This window comes from Ursus arctos, unplaced genomic scaffold (genome assembly GCF_023065955.2).
Source record: "Ursus arctos isolate Adak ecotype North America unplaced genomic scaffold, UrsArc2.0 scaffold_31, whole genome shotgun sequence".
Lineage (NCBI taxonomy): Eukaryota > Metazoa > Chordata > Mammalia > Carnivora > Ursidae > Ursus > Ursus arctos.
The window spans coordinates 33,112,656-33,127,046 of record NW_026622997.1 but is presented as its reverse complement, the minus strand read 5'-3'; the positions used below and the strand labels follow the sequence as shown (position 1 = coordinate 33,127,046).

General features: G+C 41.4%; 1 protein-coding gene across 7 annotated transcripts in view; it reads left to right on the top strand.

The window, feature by feature from the left end:
* Positions 1 to 14,391, top strand: part of KIF6 (kinesin family member 6) — a 423,767-nt gene that overhangs the window by 198,412 nt on the left and 210,964 nt on the right. For all 7 annotated transcript variants that reach the window (XM_044378327.3, XM_026482835.4, XM_057304795.1 and 4 more), the window contains 2 exons: positions 323 to 458; positions 5,151 to 5,366. In XM_044378327.3, coding sequence (XP_044234262.2) covers positions 323 to 458; positions 5,151 to 5,366 — 352 coding nt within the window. The remainder of the gene's footprint in view (positions 1 to 322; positions 459 to 5,150; positions 5,367 to 14,391) is intronic.

Genomic DNA, 14,391 nt, shown 5'->3' with positions numbered 1-14,391 from the left:
CCCCGAAACCCTCAGTTTGTTTCCCAGAGTCCATAGTCTCTCATGGTTCATTCCCCCTTCTGATTACCCCCCCCCCCCTTTCTTTATCCCTTAAGTAGGAATTTCTGAGTTTAGGGAAGGAGAGAGGTGATAGCAGAGAACAGGATGAGGAAGGGGAGGGGAGAGACAACAGGGACAGGGGAAGGCAGCTGCATTGCAGAGAGAGGGAAGGAAGGAAGGACAGGCACGCCAGTGCAAGGAACTGTCGAAGGCAAATAGAGTCCAAGAAACTAAGAGATTTGGAAGAGAGGTAGGGGCTCTAAGCTCTTATTTCATCTTACAGAAACTATTGAATGATAAGAAGATTCATGGAAAAAGCACAGTCTCCTCTGAAATCAAAGATCAAGACTGCCAAGAACCATTAAAGGAAGAATACCAAAAGCTCCGAGACATTCTACAGCAGAGGGATAATGAAATCAGTATCCTTTCCAAAGCGATTGGAAACCGACCCCTTGCGGCCTCGAAAGAGGGAGGGGGGACACTTCAGTGCCTTCCGCTAGCCACATCACCTAGCCCCCAGCCCTGCTTCCAGTTCACACTGACTCTTGCCATTTAGGAGAGGTCCCTCCCACACACAGAATGTAGTGAACAGTGAAAAACACAGTTGCTATAAAAGAAACACTTTGTTTTTAGCTAGATACAGTTACTATTTTGGGGAATATTTCAGTTTATCGAAAAGCATGGTCTTTTTTACACCATCCCTTAACATGAAATTTTTTTTTAAATCTATTTTTTTGGACTACTCTGCTGTGCTCTTTCTGTTTTAGTTCTGAGCCAATAAGTTAGCTAGTTATCTTTAGCTGACTGACCGGACACTGGGCTGACCACAGCCTCACCAGGGCCCAGAATTTGTGGCTGGTGTGTGGGCGGCACTCAAATGGTGGCTGAAAACTGACAAACGGTATTTAGCTTATGAAGAGCAGAGATTGATTTAAATGTAACTTCTTTTTATTTAAAAGCCAGATCTACTGCTTTAGGCTCCACTTAACAAATGTTCCCAAATTTGGAAGCAAGTATTGATACGTGTTCAGGATGGAATACTTTTTGGCTCTAGGAGGCAGTGTGTTTGGGGTGCCCCAAGTGCCAGCAGCCCTTGGGAGCTGCCTCCAGGTACAGGCTGGGTGGCTTAGACCTCAGGTCTCCCCAGCATTTCTTGGGTCTTGTTTCTCATTTTATCTGTCAAGCTTCTTGTAAAAGATTTGACATTTTCATTGCATTTGCAGACTTTGAACGTGCACAAGAAGTTATTTCAGTCAGTTATCAACAGGTATTTGTGTTCATTTTAAAAAAATACTAAAGGGCCTTTTAGCTGCAGCTGATGTGCAAAAATGCATAAAAATAGGGGCACCTGGGTGGCGCAGTTGTTGAGCGTCTGCCTTCGGCTCAGGGCGTGATCCCAGCGTTCTGGGATCGAGCCCCACATCAGGCTCCTCCACTGGGAGCCTGCTTCTTCTTCTCCCCCTCCCCCTGCTTGTGTTCCTTCTCTCACTGGCTGTCTCTCTGTCTGTCAAGTAAATAAATAAAATCTTTTTTAAAAATGCATAAAAATAACCTACATGAAAGACATCCAGTAATAAAGAGGTAAAAACAAACCACACACAAGGTAGGCACGCTGCCTGATTAACCTCGGTCTCTAATTTTATCTGAGTATTAGCAGACCCTGTACGCCTGATCCAAGTGAGTTTTAGCTGCTTTCTTATCCAGCCAGCAACAGTAGGTTCAGCTGCGAATTATACTCCCATGCGAGGCCTTGTCTGTGACTGCTGTCCACAGGGTCACCCTGCATTCCTTTCCCTCTCTTTCACCCTGTCCAGCTCCAGGGATGCTCCCAGTTCAGGCCTCAGGCCTGGCCCCAGCCCTAGTCTGAGCTCTGCTTCTTTTCCAAGCCTTTATTCTATTTTAGGATCTTCTCCCCTAAACACTGCTACCAACTTCCTAATCCCCTCCTGGGCTTATGAATGTGTGTACCTATAGGAGGTATGAGATGAGATATGACAGCGAAGAAACAGTCTGGGCTTGCGCATGTATGTTTATTTAAATGAGAGGGTCACAGAAACATACATCATCTCCCTTATTGACCACCACATCCAGGTACCACTGGTCATGTGGGGCTGCCCTAGATTCTTTATGGACTGGGAATGACCTGAGCAGTGTCTCCTCCTTCTGAGACTCATATTCAAAATGATGGCATGTAGGAGCCATGGTGAAAAGATCACTGAACTTAAAGTTCACACCTGGGTTGACATGCTAGCTCTTCCTGCATTGGCTCCATAGCTATTCAATGGAACGGTTTCCTACTCTTCAGTAGTAAGACCATAAAGCCTTCCCTGCCAACCTCACAGTGCTGAGCAAAGCTGGTAAGGTAAGTTACTGGAAAGTGCTTTGAATACTTTTGAGCACATAGTGTGGTATGATGGGAGATAGGACACTGTAGACAATGGGCAAACTCAGAAGGAAAAATAGCAGCTCAGATTTACTCATCACAAAGCTTGTGCTCATGAAGGGCTAATGACCAAGAAATGCTGTTGAAATTTCAAAGTTTCTCACAGTCAGGGTGGAGGAAATTTCACATCTCATTTGTAGAACCACCAAGGTGAAGACTGACAGGAAGAATGAGAAAGATCTGGTATATGGGAAAAACGGTAATACTTGAGCTCAACAAAAGACAGTAATGCAACCAAATGACAGTGAACGACATTGAATACTCTTCTTGGGAAGGGAGTGAAAATGGTGTCATTTCAGTGACATTATCAGCCTGAGTGAAGTTCAGACACCCCTTCGCCAAACATGTAACAGCATGTCATTCAGGACCCCGCACAACAAAGGCCCAAGTTAAATGAAATGGGCAGGGGAAGAAGACAAAGGAAAGGTGGGAAGAAGGAAAGCAGCCAAGGAGATAAATCTGTACTCTGATCTTTATGAAATGTACATCAGGACGCTGCTTGTCTCTGGTTAAATTCTGCCAGGGCCGGTTAGAATGAATCTCAGCTCCTTACTCCATATCACAAGGCCCTACGTGATGGTGCCCTTGCCAAGCCCCTGATATCATTGATTATGTCTCTGTCCCATGTGTTAGACTTTGGTCACAGTGTCGTTTTGTGTTCTAACACCTGGTTTCTCAAGCTTGGCACTTTTGACATTTGAGGCTATATAATTCTCTGCTGTGGGGGCTCCCCTGTGCATTGTAGGGTGTTTTGCAGCCTCTCTGGCCTCTACCCACTGGACTTCAATAACAACATCTGCCCCCCAACTGCAGTATGACAATCAGAAATGCTTCCAGACATGACCAAATGCCCTCTGGGTGGTAATACAGCCCCCGTTGGGAGCCACTGACAAGGCCCTTCTCCGGAGGGTTTTAGCACTAGCCATGAACTCTGCTGGCATACTCTTCCTCTGGCTGCTGCCTTTTGTTGTTAAGCTTAAATGTCACTCTTAGGAAAGTCTTTTGTGAGTCCCCAATGTAGAGTAGCCACTCAGTCATTCTTGATCTTTTAAAAATTAGCTATCCTTTCATCCTCTAACTTTCGGTACATGTGCGTGAGATCTGACTTTCCCCAGTAGGACATCTGCTTTGTGAGAGTGAGAAACTAGTCTACCTTTTCATCATTCCTTCCCTCTGCCTAGAATAGTGCCTGGCATATAGTATGAGCTCCACTGCACACTGTCGAGTGGGTGAGTGAATGGAGGTTGCCATTGCAGTGTGAGAACTGGTGGAGGCATCTGATGCTATGGATAACCAGTTCCGCACGAGAAGGCATGGAAGCTGTGGGCAGAGCACTGTTCCTCTCTGCCAGGCCAAGGCCCACACACCCTCTTTGGTAAGGACACACTTTTTGAGGCAAAGATTGGAAGCCACATCAGGGACTCTGAGAGAAAGAGTGAGTATGCTTCTGGAAATCTCCAAGAAGTTGGAGTCAAAGCTGAAGAGGAAGATGGAAATCAAATGACCCCCATGAGACTTGCCCAAGAACATCCAAGTCTCTCTCCACCACCTCCATATTTCCTCACTCCTATTTTAGTGATGCCATCTCTAGGGATGGTGGACGCCTGCAATTCCACTTACAGCATATGCATCTGGAGTTCTGAGATTCTGAAAAAGGATTTTATCTTTTCTCTCAGGGATGGCAGAAATCCCTTAGAGTTCTCAGCATCTTGAGCCCAAAAGAACAGCAAAGGAGGATGGCAGGCAGTGAAGTTATCGCTCCTCCTCAGTGCTCCCAGTGTATCAAAGCGGCCCACCAGAAGGTGCACTGTAAAATAATGTGTCCGTACCAAGAATTCACTTCTTCTCAGCTCCATTTGGGACCAAAATTTAGAGACTTTTTTTTTTTAAGTGTCTGTAAGTCCCATTCAAATGTATGCTAAGCAAACGTGTGTTGGATGTAGGGGTGCTCTGGCCACCGAGACTGATTTGGCTGCTCTGCCAGTTGGGTGGATTCTGGCGTTCTCCCTCTCTACCCCTCCTGCTGCCTCCTGAGCAGCATCCTGGATTCAAGTCTTACTTGTTCACAGATACATCCGTAGCTCCAGTGCCTGCTCCTACAAAGTGTTCCTTTTATTTCTGGTAAACCCTTACATAAGAATTTTAAGTCTTGGGGCGCCTGGGTGGCACAGTCATTAAGCATCTGCCTTTGGCTCAGGGCGTGATCCCAGCGTTCTGGGATCGAGTCCCACATCGGGCTCCTCCGCTGGGAGCCTGCTTCTTCCTCTCCCACTCCCCTGCTATGTTCCCTCTCTCGCTGGCTGCCTCTCTGTCACATAAATAAATAAAATCTTAAAAAAAAAAAAAAGAATTTTAAGTCTTTACCTGTTTAAACTCAGAACACTTTAAAGACCTTGGGGTTTGCGAATTTTTCATATAATGGTGCCATATTGAAAGATCAGTTGCTTCCTAAATTGTCTATAGTAGGTAAATGACTTCAGGAAGTTGAAGTCTTCCTTCAGTGGTCTCTTTACCATATGACACTTGATCTTAGCCAAAAGGCCGAGAAGCGATCTTTACCATATGACAAATAGCAAATATTGTTGGGAATATTAACCTCAACTGAAATATTAGTGCTTTGATCATTGCAACTTAGCATGAGTCACTAAATCCTTAAATCAAGTTTCAGATATTCTGGTCAATATGCTAAAGAAAGAAAAGAAGAAAGCTCAAGATGCTCTCCACTTACCCAGCATGGGTAGAAGTGAGTGTAGACACTCACAGAGCTCGCCCTTCCCACCTTGGAACCCAGAAGGTCTGAAGACATTGCCATCCTCAGCAACCACACAGGTCCAGGACATCAGCACTTTTGGGTACAGATCCGGTTTGCTCCACAGTAAAACAGGTCAGTTATATTTACTTATAAATTATCTTAAGTATAGAAAACATAGGCTTAAATGAGAAAACATAGGCTATCATAAGTTATACATCTATAGAAAAAGTAGAATAAACATGGAAATGATTATAATTTTATCATTCTATTCATCATTGTAATTCTTATCGTTGTTATTATTACTAATATTTCTTGAGGTTTTAAAGTTGTATCAGCAGCAGTTGTAGCAGCAATAACAAAAATCCCCAAGTAAGGTTCCTCCTAAAAGGAAAAAAAAGAAACAAGTCTGGCATTCCTCATTCTCTATAATGGAATTCAGCATAGCATTTCTTGGTTTTAGATATGCAAGGGTGAAGAAATGACAACTTATTTGTTATAATTATTTTTTATAACTATCAAGTCTCTTAAATACCAGTTTCCAAAATTGATGACTGAACTGAAAACACAAAGTATGAATTGTCCCAGAGCCCAGAGACAGAAATAGATGGGTTCAGGGCAACAGGAGAAAAGTTAAAGTTAGAGGAAGGAACAAAACCTTTCCTCTGATAGAGGAGTGAAAGAATAAGGACAGATGTTGCATTGCCAATGTGATGACACAGTATTTATTTCTAAATCAGAATAAGCTATCTGCAGCAAAATAATTTAAAAATATTATCACAGTCTGACTTAAAGGATAAGAAACAAACAAAATTTTGTCAGATAGTAGGATTTGACAGGGTTGCATCAACTAGAGGCACTCTCCCCACTTGTAGCTTCTGATCAGTATGTCAACTCTGCAGCTTCAGAACCACGCTGGAGGCCTGGGTTGGTTTGTGTTATTTTCTCTTTCTGTTAGACCCGCAGAGAATGATGTACAGTCATGTGATGGATGCCTTTCTCTTGAAGACATTGAGGAATCTGAAATATGGAATGTACTAGAACTAAGGGATGGAAACCTTCCCTTTTTGGCAACAGAGGTTGAAATTTTCTGTATAAATATTTGTTGGTATGGGTGACCTGATGTACATGGTTTTCTAAAGGATTTAGCTTGGGAATAATTAGAGGATGGTACTCATTAAGAAGGATACTTTTTAATCAATAAAGACAAGATTGAGAAGCCTGGAAATATACTTCATGATATTATATCCCTTTATCTCTTAATTCTAAATCTTCTTGCTTTGAGTATTTATTTAGCAACATAGTAGAATAAATTCAAAATCAAAGGAAACCAAAAATGCTGTTTTTACCATTTATCATGGTGGCAGTAGACAGGGAAAGCAATTATTCCTCTCTGTGATTGTTTTCCATACAGCATTCCTATACTCTGTTATGGGTAACAGCTGGTTCTAAAAAAAAAAGGAGGCCCTCTGGATTGGTGAATTCATTAGTTCATCCATCAATTTATTTATTCCTTTATTCATTCAACATATATTTATTGAGTACACACTTTGTTCCACATACCGTGCTAATTATTACTATTATGGCTACAGCTTACATAGCCTAGATAGATAGATAGATAGATAGATATCAGGTACTATTCAAAGTTGTCCAATTGAATTAACTCATCTAATCCTTATTCTATAGGTTCTTGTTTTACCCCCATATTCTATAAGAGCATACGAGGACAAACACAACCTCTGATCTCAGAGCACTTAGAGACTGACAGAGAAGAGAGCTTTGAACAATTAATTATAAAAGTACACTTCTGTATTACTGATAGGGCACATACCAGGGAACCCAACCTCAAGTTAAGTAAGGAGGGCACGTATTCCATGGTGCACTGGGTGTTATACGCAAGTAATGAATCATGGAACTTTACATCAAAAACTTGGGATGTACTGTATGGTGACTAACATAATAAAAATTTTTTATTAAAAAAAAAAAGATCAGAAAGATCCCAAAAGGGACGTGGGGGGGGGGAGTGTGGCTGGAAGCAATATTGTAAGCAGAAGGAGTCATTTGAATAGTTTTTGGGGCCTTTGTGTTGGAAAGGAGCATTTTAGGAAGTGAAAAGGCCAAGATGGGTGGGGAGGGAGAGGCTGGGAAGACATGTTGAGTAATGTAGCAGAACAGATTGGCAGAGGACACAGAGTATGCATGACTAATTAGAAGGCCATTGTAGCGTAGTGGTCCAGGCCAAAGGATGGGGATGATGAGAGAAAGATGGGGGGATCCGAAGGATTTAGGAGGGAGAGTGAGCAGGGCTTGGTGACTAACGGATGTGGGGGTAAGGGTGAGGATGGGTCTCCAGTCTCTGGGTGGCTGGTGAGGCTCTTTGTGGAGGTAAGGAACAGTGCAACAGTTGACATTGTTGGCTATAGAGAGCAGAGCCTGGCATCTTTACTGACAGGAAAGGTCGCAGTCAGTATCCACGTTAGACTACTGTGCTCATGATGGAAGGAACTGTTTGTTCACTGGCCTTCAAAGACACACACCATTATGCCTGTGCAGAAGTGGCCTCGGATATCACTGCCCCGCCCCTTGCTGTGTGCCAGACCTTTTCTGTTTCTATTTTCTCTTACCCACACCATCTCCCTTCTCATAATTCTTCTTCCCCATAGCTTCTCATAATCTCTCTCCTAACTCATAATTACAGTCAACTTTTTCAGTAACCCTTCTCTTCCCTTGATACTACTATCAAGACAGCCTGTAGTTTTGTTTGGAGAATGAATTAAGTTTACTTGAATAGAAAATCACTGAAAAAAAAAATAATGGAAATTGTTTGTAAAGGCCAAGTACGAATGAAGTAAAAGAGTTTTGGAGAAAAGCCTTAGAGTTGAAAGGCTTTTTGAGTTGTTTTAACTGTTGTTGGATATAGTTCTAGCAATGACTTTAAATAGGAATAAGCTCACAAATGGATTGATAATGATCTAAGCATTTGGAGGAGGGACTGATGAAGGATTGATTTTATTTTTTGGCAAAACTACAGATAGGATGAAATTGCTGTGGATGAATCAGTGCCACAAAGCAACAGGTAATGGGATAGTTTATCACAATGTTTAAGATCCTAGGAGCTGATTAGGCTTTTATGACTGCATTATTTTATACAAGAAGCTTGTGTGAACTAAGCCACATACAAAAAAATTAATAATCATGTTGTTTTGGAAGATTTCTGCCGTATGTAGGTGTTGTCAATTCCTATTAAGCATCCCCTGGGCTGCCTTCAATGCAGAACGCAAGTAGATTTGACCTCCTCCACTCTGATGATCCTCCACCTTCTTGCCTTCACCCCCCTCACTTGATGCTGAAAATGTCTTCTTTCAAATTTCTTGTACTAAAAGAAAATGAAACCAAATTCATGGTTCACTCTAGAGCCCCACACAGTCATTGTGCAAGCAGCCTGCCAAGGCAGAGGAAGGAAGGTTAGGGGCTTTGGGGCTTCTTGGGTTTTTTGGAGGTTAAATGTCTGTTTTGGTTTCATTGAAGTAATGAGAGGGATTGTTCAGCTCCACATTTTGAAAAGAGTCATATGGTTCTCTTTAAAATAGTAGGACTTTGATAGTTTGGTTTTCTTGTTTGGTTTTTTGGGGTTTTGTTGTTTTTGTTGTTGTTTACTTTTTTAGTCCTCTGATTGTGTGTTCCAGATAGTCACCTAGAACCAGTCAGTATTCCAAAAGCCCCTGATGATTCACCAAATCCTTTAACTGGGATGCTAACAGAACCCACTCATCACAGGTGATGCCACTGGCATTTTAAAAGGTGAACTGATACGCAACTAATGAATCATTGAACTTTACATCAGAAACCAGGGATGTACTGTATGGTGACTAACATGATATAATAAAAAAAAAACATTAAATAAATAAATAAATAAATAAATAAATAAATAAATAAAAGGTGAGTTGAAAGCCAAAGCCACAGCTTGGGGGCTCCAGGATCTTTTCTCTTATTTACTCCTAAGAATTTATTGAATCCCCACTATGTGCATGGAAGCTCCAAAGGTAGAGGTGGTAGGGGGGACCAATGGAAACTGAGAAATGGTCTCTGCCCCTGAGAGCTTACATTTAAATAGCAGAGGCTGGCTTGGTACCCTAAGAGAAGAGAATAAAGTAACAAATGCTATACACAGGAGCTGGAAGAAATGCTGTAAGAAGTCAAAGGAGAAGGCAGGGATTTTAATAAGTGGATTGGGAAAGCATTATAAAGCAAGTGACATGGAAGTTAGGTCTCAAAGAATTGGTAGAATTTGGACAAAGATGGATAGAAGAACATTCTATTACATTCCAGATTTAAAGAATATTATGAGTAAAGGCTTGGGAACAGGAAAGCAAGGGAAAATATGTAGAGTTGGCAAGGGTACTTATTTAGCTGGGGCCTTGAAGAGGTACAGGAAGTCCAAAGACATAAGGCTAGAAAAATGAGTGAGAAATTGTTGGGATGACTGCTTCAGGGAGAGGGAGTAGAGAAATAGATGGGAACATTCTCTTTTAACTTTTTATGCTTTCCTATTGTTTTAATTTCTTATATTCAATTTCTTACCGTGTTATGAAACCTTGAATGCCTCACTAGGGAATTGCCTTCATAGGGTTGCAGGGAACCACCAAGACAGAGGGGGCACGGTGATACCTGTGCTCTGGGAAAGTATTTGTGGAAGAAATCTTTAGAGTATCTTGGAGGTGAAATGCCTGGAGATGTGAGTAAATGGTTTAGGAAATAAAACAGTACAAGGTGGGAGTGATGGAAACAGAGAAGAGGCAAGGAGCATGAAAAGATACAACAGAGGGAGTCCACAACAGTTCTCCATGGCATAAACAACCCTTTCTTCTCCCTCTTCCTGGTTTTCCCAGTTCTTCTGGCATTGAGGATGCAGTTACAGGCACAGCCAGGAGTTGGGAAGCTGGCACTTCTCTGGCATGATGCATCAAGCCTGGAGTCCGTTCCTTGAGTTGCTTTACTCGTGCTCAAAGAATTGCTCTCTGGACCAAAAGCTACTGTTACAAAGGTTTCATATACTCCCATCATCCACTAAGTTGAAAAGAAGAGCTCAGAGAGAAATCGATAGAACAAAACTCACCCATAAAACCAGAGAAAAAGAATAGAGATGAGGTTTTCTAAGATCCTTTCCAACTTGCTTTGTTACAAGCCTCAGGCACAAAAGTTCACCTCTTGCCTTTCAAATCTCCCATGATCCATCTTACCCTCTCTTTTGGAACTGACCACACTTTTGTCCTTTCATTTCCCTGTAAATGCAATTAAAGAGACAGTCAGTAAATGGATCATTGCCCTCTCTGTAGCTCCATGGCCAATGTCACTTCTGTAGAGCACAGTATTGAGATTACTCTGAGCACTACCTCTGAGAAATGCATCTTTGCATCCCTCCTATTTGAAGGGTTCATAGATTAGATGAAATGAATAAATGATGGTGAAAAAAGAGAAAGAGGAGGGGGGAAACTGAGAACAGATCTCTGTTTTAAGTTTAAAATCAAGGCTTACCCCCATTTCCATTTATTTTATCTGATAATCTTTGTGATTCCAAAAAGGTCTTCAAACCTAAAAACTGAACAAACAAATAGGAGTCAATGTGTTTTCTAAAGGAAAGCAGCATGGCCCTAGATGGGACTCAACTTCCGACATTCGGTTGGATTCCACGGACACCCGTGAACTCCCATGTGCCTTTATCTGTCTATCTATCTATCTATCTATCTATCTATCTATCTATCTATCTTGGAAGTTGTCATCTATGAACATCCCAAGAATATTTAATCTAGTCAGGGAGATAAGTAAGTAGATAGAGCTGTCTTTTAGTGTAATGAGAATATTCAATTAAAGGGCCTGGAGATTTGAGGATTCCTCCAAAACTGTAGCCTAGTCAACCATCAGTTTCATATTATTTGGGGAAAGAGTTTTGTCAGGAAGGGGAACATAGATTCTGAGTATGGCAAGGAATCAAAGAACTAGAGGTATCAAAGAAGCATGTCCTATTGCCTATGGACATTAAAATTGCTGGGTTAGGTATGTAGATAGAGGAAGACCGTGGCCCAGTACCCAAGTGCTCAGTGAAATGACTAGAGGACTGTTGATGGCAGTAAGGAGGAGAGGGTAGAAGAAGCTGTAGCCAGAGGGAATGAACCTGAATGGGGAAAAGGTTTGCCTAGGTAGTATTATTTGCTTGTGTGTTTATTTCCATTAGCATGAATGAGTATTGTTCTAGAATCACCAAGAGAAATAAGGTAAAATTCAGGCCAACATCCTCATTTCCCTACTTGGTTGTAGGAAGATTCTTATTCTGAGATAATGCCATCTTTCTCACCTGCCCTGAAGTTCAGGATGAAAGGCAATATTTCTATTCCATTACATTAATAGAGTAGATGGAATATTGCCTGCTCAAGCAAGTTGACTCTTCTAATAGGAGGGATACCTTCAAATCTCCTTCAAAATTTGCAGTAAGAAGGGACAGCACTCAGGTCTGGTAGAGGACCCGAACCAAACAGTCATGGAGGACCAGTTGCCCAAAGTGATATACTTGTATGCAACAGAAAGTTAACGATGGTTCTGGGCATGGGAACCCTATCTTTTGGCTCTAAGATAAAGGATCATAAATATGAAGTTTGGGTCAGAACACAGGTCATTTTCATTTTATTAAACATTGCATTCAAAAGTTAATTTTTCAGTGGATTATTCAGAGCTCAGATTTCATTCTCCCATAGACAGGGAGGTTAGGTTCCCTGTGAAGCAAAGCCTCAGCCAGATGTTTATTGGAGAGGGCCCTTGGGACCAACAGCTGTGGAAAGAAGAGGAAGGATGCAGGACTTGGCAGAGGGAGAGGCTGAGCTGTTATGCAGTCCTGACAAAGGCCTCAAGGGCTCTGACGCTGAGCGGGTCCTTCAGAGTTGTCCCAAGTTGAGGCAATGGGACAGGGCCTTTCTACCTTCGTGATGGTCAGTCATTGAATATGGGCCTGCCCCTGGAAGGAGGCAAGGCTTTGAATGAGGCAGTTTTCTTCAGCTGAGAAAATCTCCAGGGGGTTGACAGCTGAGGACTTGTTGCTTATGTACTCTTAGGAGCTGGAGGAATAAGCCCTTCATTTCTTACCTTTCACCCTAAATTTTATTTTCCTCAACCCCCATCCCCCACCTCTGGTAATCACTAATCTATTCTCTGTATCCATGAGTTGTTTTGTTTTGTTTTGTTTTTTTAGATTCCACATATAAGAGAAATCCTACGGTATTTGTCTTTCTCTGTCTGAATTATTTCACTAAGCATAATGCCCTTGAAGTCATTCCATCCATGTTATCACAAGTAGCAAAACTTAATTCTTTTTTATGGTTGAATAATTATCTATCTATCTATCCATCTATGTATCTGTCTATCACAGTTTCTTTATCCGTTCATCATCAATAGACACTAGGTCATTTCCATATCTTGGCATTGTAAATAATGCTGCAATGAACACAGAGATGCATACATCTTTTCGAGTTAGTGTTTTCCTTTTCTTTGGATTAATATCTAGAAGTGGAATTGCTGGACCATATGGTGGTTCTATTTTTAGTTCTTTGAGGAATGTCTATGCTGTCTCCCATAATGGCTGCACCAATTTACATTCCCACCAACAATGCACAGGCGGTCCCTTTTTCCTACATTCTTGCCAACACTTGTTATTTCTTGTCTTTATGATAATAGCCAATATCACAAGGTGATATCTCATTGTGCTTTAGATTTGCACTTCCTTAATGATTAAAGATGCTGAGCATCTTTTCATGTGCCTGTTGACCCTCTGTATGTCTTCTTTAGAAAAACATCTATTCAGGGGCGCCTGGGTGGCTCAGTCGTTAAGCGTCTGCCTTTGGCTCAGGTCAGGGTCCTGGGATCGAGCCCCGCTTTGGGCTCCCTGCTTGGCGGGAAGCCTGCTTCTCCCTCTCCCACTCCCCCTGCTAGTGTTCCCTCTCTCGCTGTCTCTCTCTCTGTCAAATAAATAAATAAAATCTTTTAAAAAATTCTATTCAGATATTCTGCCCATTATTAATTGGATTGTTGGGGTTTTTTGTTGTTTTGTTTTGTTTTGCTTTTGAGTTGTATGGGTTCTTTATATTTTGGATATTAGCCCCTTGTCAGAATTTTGATTTGTAAATATCTTCTCCCATTCAGTAGGTTGCCTTTTCATTTTGTTGATTGTTTCCTTTGCTGTGCAGAAGCTTTTTAGTATGATGTAGTCCCTCTTGTTTATTTTTGCTTTTGATGTCAGATTCATAAATTCTTACTGCCTTCTAGGAGTTTTATGGTTACAGGTATTATGCTCAGATCTGTAATCCATTTTGAGTTAATTTTTTGTACATTGTAAGATAGTGATCCAATTTTATTCTACTGCATGTTGCTGTCCAGTTTTCCCAGTACCATTTGTTGAAGAGACTGTCCTTTACTCATTGCATATTCTTGTCTCCTTTGGCATTAATTAATTGGCCATGTATGTAAGGGTTTGTTTCTGGGATCTTTATTCTGTTCCATTGATCTATATGTCTGTTTTTATGCCGATACCACATTGTTTTAATTATTATAGCTTTGTAATATAGTGTGAAATTGGGGAGCACAATGCCTCCAGCTTTGTTTTCTTTTCTTAATACTGCTTTGGCCATTGTGTGTGTGTGTCTATGTATGTGTGCACGTGCACAAGTCCATACAAATTTTATGACTTTATTTCTTTGGTTTTTGGGTGTTTTTAAATTTTTTTATTTTAATTCAATTAAGCAACATGTAGTACATAATTAGTTCCAGATGTAGAGTTCAAAAATTCATCAGTTGTGTAAAACACCCGGTGCTCATCACATCACATGCCCTCCTGAATGCCCATCACCCACTTACCCCATCCCCCTCCCACCTCCCCTCCAGCAACCTTCAGTTTGTTTTCTATATTTAAGAGTCTCTCATGGTTTTTCTCCCTCTCTGATGACTTCCCCTTCAGTTTTCCCTCCCTTCCCCTATGATCCTCTGTGCTGTTTCTTGTATCCCACATATGAGTAAAACCATATGATAATTGTCTTTCTCTGATTGACTTATTTTGGTCAGCATAATACCCTCCATTTCCATCCATGTCGATGTAAATGGTAAGTGTTCATCCTTTCTG